This window comes from Mus musculus, chromosome 17 (assembly GCF_000001635.26).
Source record: "Mus musculus strain C57BL/6J chromosome 17, GRCm38.p6 C57BL/6J".
In the NCBI taxonomy this organism is placed as follows: Eukaryota; Metazoa; Chordata; class Mammalia; order Rodentia; family Muridae; genus Mus; species Mus musculus.
The window spans coordinates 53,422,388-53,435,180 of NC_000083.6; the positions used below are offsets into that span (position 1 = coordinate 53,422,388).

General features: G+C 42.6%; 1 protein-coding gene across 7 annotated transcripts in view; it reads right to left on the reverse strand.

Annotated features, from left to right (window-relative positions):
• Efhb (EF hand domain family, member B) overlaps positions 1 to 12,793 on the reverse strand; it is a 65,291-nt gene that overhangs the window by 24,344 nt on the left and 28,154 nt on the right. For all 7 annotated transcript variants that reach the window (XR_003952101.1, XM_011246352.2, XM_017317378.2 and 4 more), the window contains 2 exons: positions 4,523 to 4,606; positions 3,825 to 3,892 (listed from right to left, as the gene is read on the reverse strand). Coding sequence is in view for 6 of the 7 variants with exons in the window: in XM_011246352.2 (XP_011244654.1) it covers positions 3,825 to 3,892; positions 4,523 to 4,606 (152 nt within the window). In the remaining variant the exon portion in view is untranslated. The remainder of the gene's footprint in view (positions 1 to 3,824; positions 3,893 to 4,522; positions 4,607 to 12,793) is intronic.

The window sequence follows — 12,793 nt, forward strand, 5'->3', positions numbered from 1 at the left end:
GGTATGCACAATGTGTCTGGGAACCTACCTCCACTTAATTCTGATTAGGTAAATAAAGATGTCACAGCCAGTAACTGGGGAGAAGAGAGAGGAGGGGTTTTTAGGTTTTCTGGACTTGGGACCTTGAGGAAGATTGGAGGAGGAGATCTCCCATGCCTTAGGAGAATGTGGAGAAGAGGAGAGGGGAGAGATGCTGTGCCTGAAGTGTGGGCAGGAAAGAGAAGCAGAATCGTCATGTAAGGGGTCCAAGAGGATGAGGCCCAGAGTGCTGCTCAACTGGGTCCAGAGCAGCCAAGATGGAACATAGACAGTAGTAAACTGGAATTACCTGTGGGAGGTGGATTCTAGCAGCAGGGAGGTTAGACAGATGCCCAGCTCTTGTGCTACTTAAGGCATATTAAAATATAAAGGATGTGTGTGTGTGTGTGTGTGTGTGTGTGTGTGTGTGTGTCTTTCCTACACATGGGAACATAAACCACTGATATGGGAAGCAACCCCATGTCAGGATTTATTAAAAATTAATACAAGTTACTGTTTCTGGTTTGTTTGTTTGTTTGTTTGTTCTGTTTGTATGTTTATTTGTTCTTATGAGGGTATAGTACATACATGGGTGTGTACATCCATGCAAATGCATGCAAGAGGCTGGAGAACTTCAGGTGTCTTCTTCTACCATTTTCCATCTCTTGCCTGAAGCCAAGGTCTCTCGGGAGGCAGGCAGCTCACGTTATCAGGACAGATATCAGTAAAGCGCCTAGGACCTACAGGTCTCCGACCCCTAATGCTGGCGTTACAAACACGTGCATCATTCCTGGCTGGCTACACAGGTGCAAGGGATTCAAAGTCAGACACTCAGGCTTACATAGCAAGTATCCTTACTCCAGAGCCATCTCCCCACTCCTGTGGCTCTGCTCATGGAAAATCTACTAGGCATTGTGGATCACGCATGTAATCCCACTACAGACAAGGCTGAATGAGGGAGATCATTAGTTCAAGGCCAAGGTAGGCTACATATGAGTTTCAAGTTAGCCTGAGTTCTATAAGACCCTATCTCAAAAGAAAAGAAAGAAAGAAAAGCAATCCAATGCAATCCAATATACTAATTAATATATTTGTTTCCTTTTGAAGTATGTCATTTATTTTTATTTTTACAGTGTTGAGGACTCCACCTAGCCACAAGCATGCTAAGCAAGTGCTCTACCTCTAAGCTCTACTCCAGCCCTTTCTGTTCTTTATGATTTATAAAACAAAGACTGCCTTGGCCAAGTGTGAAGCCCACGCCTACCTTGTTCTGGGTAATGTTTTGTCAACTTGGCACAAGCTAGAGTTCTCTGAAAGAACAAAAATCCTGAAAACATGTCTCCAGTAGATTGACCTGAAGGCAAGTCTGTGGGATATTTTTTTGATTGATGATTGATGTGGGAGGGCCCAGGCCACTACAGGTGGTACCACCTCTGGGTAGGTGGTCTTGTTCTGTATAAGAAAGCAGGCTGAGCAAGCCTTGGGGAGTGAGGCACTAAGAAGTATTCCTCTGTGGGCTGTGGTTCAGTTTCTTTCCAGGTTCTTGACCTGAGTTCCTGCCCTGGCTTTCCACAGACATTCAACTTTCCACAGCAGTCTTTCCCAAATTCCTTTTTCCCGGTCGCGGTGTTTATCATAGCAATAGAAAGCAAACTAATATATAGCCGAGGTCAGCCTGGGCTACTCAGTGAAATAGAACTGAAACAAAACAAAAGCTCAGCATGTTGGCACAACTCTGTAATCTCAGTATGTGGATGGGGGTAGCAGGAGAGTCAGGAGTTCAAGGCCTGTCTTGGGGATATAGCAAGTTGGAGGTCACCCATGAGAAACTATTTATTTGTTTATTTGTTTTTAATTTAAGAGCAAGCTAGAAGACTTCCTCATACAAGTCTTCTGCCATCTATGGATTGGCTGATGTTTTGCTGACTGGCTGATGAGAGTGGCTCTTAATTATGTGGCGGTACAACAGAGGGATTATGATTCTCTCTCTCTCTCTCTCTCTCTCTCTCTCTCTCTCTGTATGTCTGTGTATGTTGTGAGTGATTATGATCTCTCTCTCTCTCTCTCTCTGTGTGTTTGTGTTTGTGTGTGTGTGTGTGTGTGTGTGTATGTTTTGAGTGTGTGTGTCATTTTTGAAACAAGATCTCTCTTGGCTAAGAATATAGTTTAGTGGTAGATCACTTGTTCACATTGTGCAAAGCCCTGAGTTCAATCCCCAGTACTATAAGAAAAAAAATAACAATAACCAAAAACATTTTTTAAGACATGGTCTTTCACTCTATTGCCCAGGATACTCTCAAGCCTGAAGCCATCATCCTGTCTCAGTCTCTCAGATGATGGGGTCAGAGAATGAACCATTATGCCTAAGTAGGATACATTCCAGTTGAAATGTGTTTAAAGCTGGGTCCCATGGTTAACCAAATACGTTGCTGTGCATGGTGTTGCCTCCCTGTAGTCCTGGCCTGGGAAGTCTAGGTAAAACGTAAAGAGTTCAAGACTAGCCTGCAATACTGCCTCAAAAACAAACAATAAAACACTTTCTGATTCTGTAAACATGTTATGTGACCTAAAAAAATCTGTGTTTTTTTTATTTATGTGTAATACTTTAATTTAATAATTTAATTAAATTATTTAGTGTAATATTAAAATATTTAAACATTTTCTTATTTATTCTAATATTTTATTTTATATACAATATTTATTATTATAGATATAATTTAATATATCTAATATTTTATATACAATATATTATAGTTAAACTTATATATTATATATAAATATATAACTTAATGTATACTATTGTCATATTAATATTATTGATAGTAATATGGTATAAATATGTAATATTTATATCAATTCCCAGCACCTGCATCAGATGGCTCACAACCCACTATGACTCATTCCTCTGACCTCTGGGGATACCTGCACACACATGTACATATACTTACTTATTTGTGTATGGGGAGCAGCATAGCGGACATGTGCACAAAGCATGAGTATTCACACACACTCCCAAGTGCACCATAGCACTCATGGGAAGATCAAAGAACAACTCTTGGGAGTTGGCTCGATTCTTCCTCTATCTGAGTCTCAGGTACCAAATTCAGGTTTTCGGGTTTGACACTGAGTTATTTTGCTAGTCCAGATTTTGCATTTTTAAGAAGCACCAAGGATCTGCCATAGCGTGACATAAGTGTTGCATTCAAATCAAATTAAAGACTGCCTTATCTCAGAGTTAGTACATTTAGATTTATTTTCTAAATAAAAGTCAATTTAAAGTATTAATTATAAAGCCTTCAAACTGTATTAGTTCAAACATAATATGAAAAGAATTCTTTCTTATGTATCACTAATGTTATAAAGCTTTAATCTTTAACATCTAAAGCTTCAAGGTACTGGTAACATAGCTTAGTGGTACAGTGCTGTGCCTAGAATACACAAGGCTCAAAGTTCAATCCCCAGCACTAGAGAAGATTCATATATTGATGTGTACACATGTGTCTATATCTACGGTGAACATAAGAGCATAACGTTCTGGAGATGTTTTTCAGCAGAAATAAGAGTATGTTTCCAGGGGCAGCAAGTTGGGAAGTAACAAGAGCCTAGCACCTACAGCTATCCAAGGGGATTTTAGGGGCAGGATTAATTCATATATTCTAATACAGGCTAAAACATGGTGGTGGTTAAGAGGAAAGAGAGACTCTCAGAAAGAAAGTCACACCTAGCGCCTGGGTGTGGGCTTGTCTAAGAAAGTCACTCCTTTCATGGGGATGTGTTTATTTGTTGAAGAAAACTCCCATACTTACCATATTCCTCAGGATGGAGGCAACTTCCAAATGTGTGACCTGGGGGAACATTCATAGTTTCTGCAATGCTATAGGAGAAAACAAGCTTTAGTTAAAAAGTCCTGACCACCCAAAGCTGACAGTTGTTTGCCTTAGGTCCTTTACAACCCACAGACTCTCCTACAGACACAGTAGGAAAATCAAAGGTAAGATAATCACAAGAGTCTGGTGTCCACTTGCATTAACAGTGACTGACGGTTTTCCATGCAGACCACGAGAGAGAGAGAGAGAGAGAGAGAGAGAGAGAGAGAGAGAGAGAGAGAGAGAATTCAAAGCAAACTAATTTTTTCTGATATCCCAGCAATAAAGCTTTATACAGAATTCTCCCCTCCCCACCCCTTCTCCAGATGCACACAAGTCCACTGGTTTCCAGGAAGCCTAAATGCTGTAGGCAGTGAAAGTACTCCATTGATGAACTACAGAGGAATTATTTTCTTATTTGATAAAAACAATTTGGTAAGACACAACCCAACATTTGGTTTTTCAATTTAGCCCAGATTGGCCTCCATTTCAATACTATAGATAGGGGTGAGATGTTGAGCTCCTGACTCTCCTGCTTCTGCTTCCCAGGACTAAGATTGCAGGTGTGTGCCACAAAGCCTACCCAGACGACACAGATGGAAGCAAGAGAGTTGGCAAGGCCTCAGGCTCAAACTCACGGGTCTAAAACTTTTCCAAGTTTGTGTTGAAATTTCTCTTTGAAGTCATCAACTCTTTTGGATACAATTTTCGCTCCTCTTTCCCTAGAAAATGAGAAATTGACAGGTATCTTTATTATTAAAATGTCACTGGCTGCAAAATATAAACACAATGAAAAGGATCATGGTATAACTGCACCCTCAGTGAACAAGTCTCAAAAGACATTCCATATTTAATATTGCACATATTGATGCTTCTGTCACATGCATTATAATGGAAATTCTTTTGGTAGATAATATAGCATGGTCTGTGTATAAAGTGGGGGTATGACCAATCTAAGGTATGGCTGAGCAGAACGTTTTTATTGTAGATATGAGGGAGAGTATAGCCAGAGGCATCTGGAAGAGTCCACAGCAGGGAGAGAGAGTAGTGGACTAAACGTGAACCACAGACTAAACCAGTACATGGGAGGAGAGAGGGAGAGAAGAGAGTTCAGGCTAAAGAGACCAAAAGAGAGGAGGTCAAGAGAGCACATGGCCAAAATGTCAAGGTTATGTAAGAAGCAAAAGCTGAGGTAAGGGAAGCCCATGAGCTGTAGAAGTTTAGAATTGGGGCTGGGTGAGAAGAGTTAAGAGGAGCCGAGGGTACCAAGTGTGCCTAGAGGCCTGAAGTCTCTTTGGCATGATAACAGGCACCTCAGTTAGACACTTATCCAGAGTTTCTTTTGGACCTGACAGTCTGGAAATATAGCTAAGGGAATAAACACTTGCCTAGAACACAGCACAAAGATGGGAGAAGGGAGGGCAAGCTAAAGAAAACACTTTGGCAATATGAATTTTAAAAATATAAAGATATTTTCAGGCAGGACAGAAAAATGAGGAATGTGGAATATATGTTATGGGGAAGGCTGCTTGCCACTCCACAGTCAGGTTGTGAAGTCTTTCCCTGGCTAGGAATGGAGCGTTCCAGCACAATTAGTAGCATGTGCTGTGAATCTTGACTACATAGCACCCCAGTTCCTTTTAAATAGAGATGTCTCAAAGAAGAATGTTAAAGTAATAGGAAATCACACTCAAGGTCTAACTGTATACGGCCTTACACCTATCTTACTTAGAGTGTTAAAATAAATAATAAGCCCCTCTTAAGACCTTTCTCCTATCCCAGTTATAAACTGATGATTTCAAAGAATGTCTTGGAATTTCTAAGAAAACTATAAATGTTTACATGAAAATATATCTTGGGATCAAGCTTGCCATAGGCTACCTGCACATCTCTCTCTCTCTCTCTCTCACACACACACACACACTTTCTTCTTGAACACCCTTTGTGACCTGTGCTTTTACTTATCTGCTGTTGTCCTATTCATTGCTCCCCATGGTTCCATGATCCTTTTACTTGGAGGAAAGGGGAGAGAGAGAAACACAGTCCCTTAGCAACCCTTCCAGGTAGAACTTCAGAATCTACCCAAGTCACATATACAAATATTATTAAGACACATAGGCCAGATTCTTTCTTTACAAGGCCACACCCACACTTGGATGTATATTGACCTTCCTTTCCTTCCTATGAGCCTCTTTTTTTCTAATAACCCATGTTTATATTTATAAAATATCTTCTTAGGGATTACAAAAATATCTCAGAGGATAAAAAGCATGGAGATCTGGCTTCAAATTCTCAACATCCAAATAAGAAAAGGCTTGGTCTGGCCATGAATGCCTTCCATGAACACTGGGCAGGATGGGGAGATAGGCCCCATTTGGCCTACTAGTCTGCCAAACGTGGTGACTTTCCATTTCAGTGAAAGACGCTGTCTCCCAAGAGTAAAGGAAAAGTGATGGAGAACAATACCTGACAATATCCTCCTCTGACCTCCATTTGTACCTGGACAGCCTTACACACCTATAATACATATATGCATGCATGCACACATACACACACCCCACAGACAACACACACAAATACCACAATTTTTTAAATGTTTTAATTTCTTGCAATGAACTCAAATTCTGCTTCTCACACCTAGTCATACTGAAATTCTTTTCTATGGCAATGTCAAGAACACCAGCTCCACTCAGAAAAGAATCTCTCGGGATGATAAGTGTCTGAGTACATCCCTCCCATTCCCAACATGCTTATGTGCTTTTGTCTCCATTTAAGAATCACTAATAAGGAGCCAACCCCACAATGTTTAAAATTATGGAAAGCGGGGCTGGAGAGATGGCTCTGTGGGTAAGAGCATTTGTTGCTCTTGCAGAGGACCCAGATTCAGTTCCCAGATAGAGATTTGATGAGAGTCCCTAGGCCCATGCAGGGGTAGGGGATAGCTACTGTAGCCAACCTGCCAAGGTTCTGGCCTACAAGACCTTAGGCAAATGACTGGCTTCAAAGTCTTTTTCTGTGAACTTAAGTATTCCTATCCCATGATGTTCAAGATAGGATTGAATTAAAAATAAAGAGAATGTTTCAGACTTTTCCTTTGTAGCTAAGAACTGTCGTTATTTCAGGAACAACACTGGCAGAAAGGTAGATATGGGGCAAGTGGACCATGCCACCAGGCAGAAGAACTGGTAAAGTTATGCAGACTCAGACCCCCCAGGGAATCACAGAACTGATGAGGCCAGCTCCCTGCCAAACTACCTAATCTGGAATACCTAATCATGGCACCACACTGAGAGGACTGTGACAACCAGTCACATGGCAATAAAAACCTGGAGTTCTCCCTGCTAATGAGGTATCTAGAAGGGCCCCAAGTGTTCAGCCAATGAGCTTTCCTTCTTGGGCATTTCTTCCAGCAAAAGATATTTAATCCCTGGTTCACCCTGAGTAAGGTGTATGCATTCACATTTGCCATCAAATAAAACAGTTTGAAGAAACAATGACCATCTCCTTCATTAAGGATGGCTGTGGGGTTCAGGAAGGGCTTTCTTGTCAAGAGCTTGGCCTACATCTCCTAGAGAAGGCCTTCTCTCTTCCAGCCCCTCCTTATTCTGAGCACTGTCTTGGAACTAGACTGGACTCTGCCCCATCCTGGTTTCAGACTTCCCCATCTTCCCAGTGAGAAGATGCCCTGAGGGGATGCAAGGACTCTCAACTGATTTTTTTAACTCCCAGCAATAAGCTTGTAGCAAGCGGATACACTGGTGACTGGGAACCACAGCATCTCTCTCAGAGTTCACTGTTTCTCACTTGGGGAAACATAAACTGGGATTCTTTTTTTTTTTTAAGGATTTATTCATTTATTTATTTATTTATTTATTTATTTATTATATGTAGGCACACTGTTGCTGTCTTCAGACACACCAGAAGAGGGCATCGGATCCCATTACAGATGGTTGTGAGCCACCATGTGGTTGCTGGGATTTGAACTCAGGACCTTTGGAAGAGCAGTCAGTGCTCTTAACCACTGAGCCATCTCTCAAGCCCTGGGATCCTTATTACGGACAGTGTTTTGCCTCCCCCAAGCAGCTTGCCAGCAGCGACTCAGCACCACAGCAGTGAGGCAGACACACAGCCTGGCATGTAGGCAGTTGGACGCCTATGGGAATGCAAGTGGTTTAGGGCTATGGAAACCTAGAAAGCCTCATGCTCCCTGAAGAGGGCCGAAAGCAGAGTAAAGCCCTGACACACTCAAAAGCAAGCCAAGTATACTGCCTTCCTATAGAGCTCTGCCGGCAGCTGTGGAACTTGGGAGCAGGGCATGGCACACTCCCATTTCCTCCAAAGGAGAAACCATTTTTTGCTTTTCCCTGTGCTCGTTGGCTGCTGGTATTGCTGGGTGTCCTTGGGTAAAGCCTCCTCCCTCCTGCCTCTGCCTACATCCCTCTTCAGACCATCTTCTCTTCTGCATGCCTTTCCTCTTCAGCTTCCAGTCTTCTGTTATGGATTGCTGTTTGTATTTTCCGCTCCCTCCAGAGGCAGGTTCTCAGGTGAGGTCAGGTGAAATCTTAATTGGTCAGATAAGGCTAGAGCCTGGGATTGGGCAGTGGAAGGGAAAGGCGGAGCTGAATGTTTTAGAGAGGGGAATGTTTTAGAGGACAGAGGGAGAGGAGATATGGAAGGAGGAGGAGATGAAAATGAACCAGAACGACATGGCCTGGAGGAGCCGCAAGTAGCTAGGGATTTCACAGATGGGCAATAGAGCAGTTGTAGGGTACATTTGCCCAATCTAAGTGTGCAACTTGTGTTTGTATCAATTGAGTTTTGTGTTCTTTGCACAGGCATTTTGGGGTTGGAGATCTACCATTATAAATCTGGCTGTTCCTTGTTTATAAAAGCCAGAAGCTGGAAAGAACCCAGATGCCCCTCAACAGAGGAATGGATACAGAAAATGTGGTACATTTACACAATAGAATACTACTCAGCTATTTAAAAAAAATGAATTTATGAAATTCCTAGGCAAATGGATGGACCTGGAGGGTATCATCCTGAGTGAAGTAACCCAATCACAAAGGAACTCCACAATATGTACTCACTGATAAGTGGATAATAGCCCAGAAACTTAGGATACCCAAGATATAAGATACAACTTGCCAAACGTATGAAATTCAAGAAGAACGAAGACCAAAGTGTGGACACTTTACCCTTTCTTAGAAATGGGAACAAAACACCCATAGAAGGAGTTACAGAGACAAAATTTGGAGCTGTGACGAAAGGATGGACCATCTAGTGACTGCCATATGCAGGGATCCATCCCATAATCAGCTTCCAAATGCTGACACCATTGCATACACTAGCAAGATTTCGCTGAAAGGACCCAGTTATAGCTCTCTCTTGTGAGACTATGCCGGGGCCTAGCAAACACCGAAGTGGATGATCACAGTCAGCTATTGGATGGGTCACACGGCCCCTAATGGAGGAGCTAGAGAAATTACCCAAGGAGCTAAAGGGAACTGCAACCCTATAGGTGGAACAACAATATGAACTAACCAGTACCCGGGAGCTCTTGTCTTTAGCTGCATATGTATCAAAAGATGGCCTAGTCGGCCATCACTGCAAAGAGAGGCCCATTGGACTTGCAAACTTTATATGCCCCAGTACAGGGGAATGCCAGGGCCAAAAAGGGGGAGTGGGTGGGTAGGGGATTGGGGGGGGTGAGTATGGGGGACCTTTGGGATAGCATTGAAAATGTAAATGAGGAAAATACCTAATTAAAAAAAAAAACTGAAAAAAAAATAAATCTGGCTGCTAGTTTATAAGTCTCTAGTGTTTTCACTTCATGGGGCTAAAGGGATCTGAGTGAGTGGTAGCTAGCTTTCTGCAGGCCAGCCACAGGGGGTGAATGCTCTAGGAAAGACTGGTTCAGTCAGCTTAGCAAGTGGAGAGAGAGAGAGAGAGAGAGAGAGAGAGAGAGAGAGAGAGAGAACCCTTGGGAGCAGGGGGGGGGGTTGACCGGAGCAGCTTGGCAGCAGGGCAAAACTGCCACTTGGGGCTGGCAACTGAGGTGAGTGAGACCACCAACGCTGTTGCCTAGCTGAATTTGAATTTAGCGTGGTTCATTATTAAAACTACCTGCAACAGTCTTCCTCTGATCAACAACTTTTTCTTCTTCTTCCTCTCGCCTCTTTTCTTCTCCTCCTCATCTACCATCTCCTCTTCTTCCTTCTCCTTTTACTTTTATTTTTTATTTTTTTGGATAGGAGAGTATGATGGCTAATCTCGTTTGTCAGTTTAGCTGAGTCTAGAATCTACTACAAGGCAAACTGCTGACAATCCTGTGAAGAATATTCTTTTTTTTTTAATCAGATTATTTGAAGCACAAAGACCTACTCTAAATCTAGGCCAACCTTCTGGTGGCAGGCCATGTAAAAGGACATGGAAGAAGAAAACTGATTTTTGCCTACTTGCCCTCACTCTTGCTAGCAAGATCATCTACTTGGTTGCCGTTGCACTCCTTCACTGCTATTAAAAACAATTTCTAGCCAGGCGTGGTGGCGCACGCCTTTAATCCCAGTACTTGGGAGGCAGAGGCAGGCGGATTTCTGAGTTCGAGGCCAGCCTGGTCTACAGAGTGAGTTCCAGGACAACCAGGGCTATACAGAGAAACCCTGTCTCGAACAAACAAACAAACAAACAAACGAACAATTTCTGCGGGGCAGTGGGGGTGCATGCCTTTAATCCCAGCACTTGGGAGACAGAGGCAGATCAGCATCTCTCCAGGAATTCTCCAGGACTTCAGCTCCAGGTTAGGATTGCTGAGCAGCTGTCTCTTAGTTTTCCAAGCATAATACAGGCACTGTTTGCCTACCCAGACTACATGCTATAAACCAATCTAATAACACCCATATAAAATCCTACAGAGAACCCTAACACAAAGGAGTGTGGTGAATAACGTTATGTCGACTTGACACAAGCTACAGTCATCTCAGGGGGAAGTCTCAATTAAGAAGGCATTTCCATAATATCTGGTTGTAGACAAGCCTATAGGGCTCTTTCTTAATTAGTGATTTATTGGAGTAGGCCAAGCCCACTGTAGGTGGGACTATTCCAGGGTTGGTGGTTCTATAAGAAACCAGGCTGACCAAGCCAGAGGGAGCAGAAAATTAAGCAGCACTTCTCCATGGATTCTCCACCGGCTTCTGCCTCCAGGTTTTGCCCAGATTGAGTTCCTCCGCTTTCCTCAAGTGAACTGTGGCTCTGGGTATGTAAGCCAAATAAACCTTTTCTCCCTAAGGAGCTTTTGGTCATGGTATTTCATAAGAAGCCCTAGCTAGGACAAAATTGATACCAGAAGTGGAGTGTTGCTGTGAAAGACATGTGGGGGTATTTGGGGATTTGGGGAATAGTTGGTACTTTGGGCTAGAAATATTGTTGAGTGTTCAAACCTTGATGATTTGTTCTGCTGGAAGTTTGGAATATAATGATATTAAGAGCAATGCAGATGACGAAGGTCTGGCTTGTGAAGTTTCAGAGGGAAATTTTAAGAGTCCTTAAACGACCCTATGAGGATCATTTGCCATTTTAAATCAAGAATCTGTGCTTCTCGTTAGCTGGGACTGAAGAACAAGCTATGTTTAACAAGATAGCAGAGCCACTGAAGTAAAAACTTTGCTTTGCTGGGACCATTGATGCTGGTCGGCTGGAGCTGAAAATTTGGTGGTAACTAGGAAACCAGCATCACTGTAGTGAAATCTTCTGGGAAACGCTTCCTCAGAGTCAGCACATAGAAGCTGGGCTCCAGAGGCAGCCAAGGTTGCACCTTATGCTGGCAGCCAAAGTTTGTTATGTTTAAGAGTCTCCCAGGTAGTATTTCTAGGGATGTTATTAGATTGGTTTACAGGATGTAGTCTGGATGGGCAAACAGTGCCTGTATTGTGCTTTGAAAACTGAGAATCAGACAGCTGCTCAGCAGTCCCAGCCTGGAGCTGGAGTCCTGGAGGATTCCTAGAGAGATGCAGATCTTCAATCTATGTTGGAATCCCATAGAAACTGGTTTTAATAGCAGTGAAGGAATGCAGCAGCAACCAAGTAGATGATCTTGCTAGCAAGAGTGAGAGCAAGCAGGCAAAAAAGCAGTTTCCTTCTTCTATGTCCTTTAACATGGGCTGCCACCAGGACAGAGGTACTGGTTTTGAAGGTATGAAGGGGTCATGGAGAGGAACTGAGGCTCTGCATTGTGAGGAGAGGCGAGGCCATTGTGAAGGTTATGGAGAAGTTTGAGGTCTTGCACCATGAAGAGAGCACAAGAAAAGCTACTAGTGAATGTGAAGCCCAGTTGCAGAAGAAACAAACAACAACAACAAAAAAAAAAAAAAAAGCAGTATTCTGAGATGCTAATACCAAGGGACAACCACCAAGAACAGCAGCAGCTGTGGAGAGGAGTCAGCCAGAGCTGAGAAGACAAACAGTATGTGATGCAGAGAGTGGAGCTGGACAAGTAGCCTAAGCCCCTTGAAGGAACCCAGAAGATCGTGTATGCATCCCAGATACTGGACCCTGAGTAGTTTATGTGATTGGAGTTTGGATTTACTTTGACCTGATTGTGATTGTGCACTGCTTCATCCCCCATGAAATAAGAAGGTATTTATTTTAGTTGTTTGTTTGTTTGTTTGTTTTTATATGAGCCCAAAATTGAGAGACTTTTGATTTTAGAATAGACTTTGCACTTTTTTAAGAGACTGAATTTTTAAAGTGTTTGAATTTTTAAGACTTTTTAGGTTTGTAAAATGTTTTTTTAATTCTTTTTTAAAATATTTTTATTAGGTATTTTCCTCATTTACATTTCCAATGCTATCCCAAAAGTCCCCCATACCCTCCCCCCCCCATTCCCCTACCCACCCACTCCCACTTTTTGG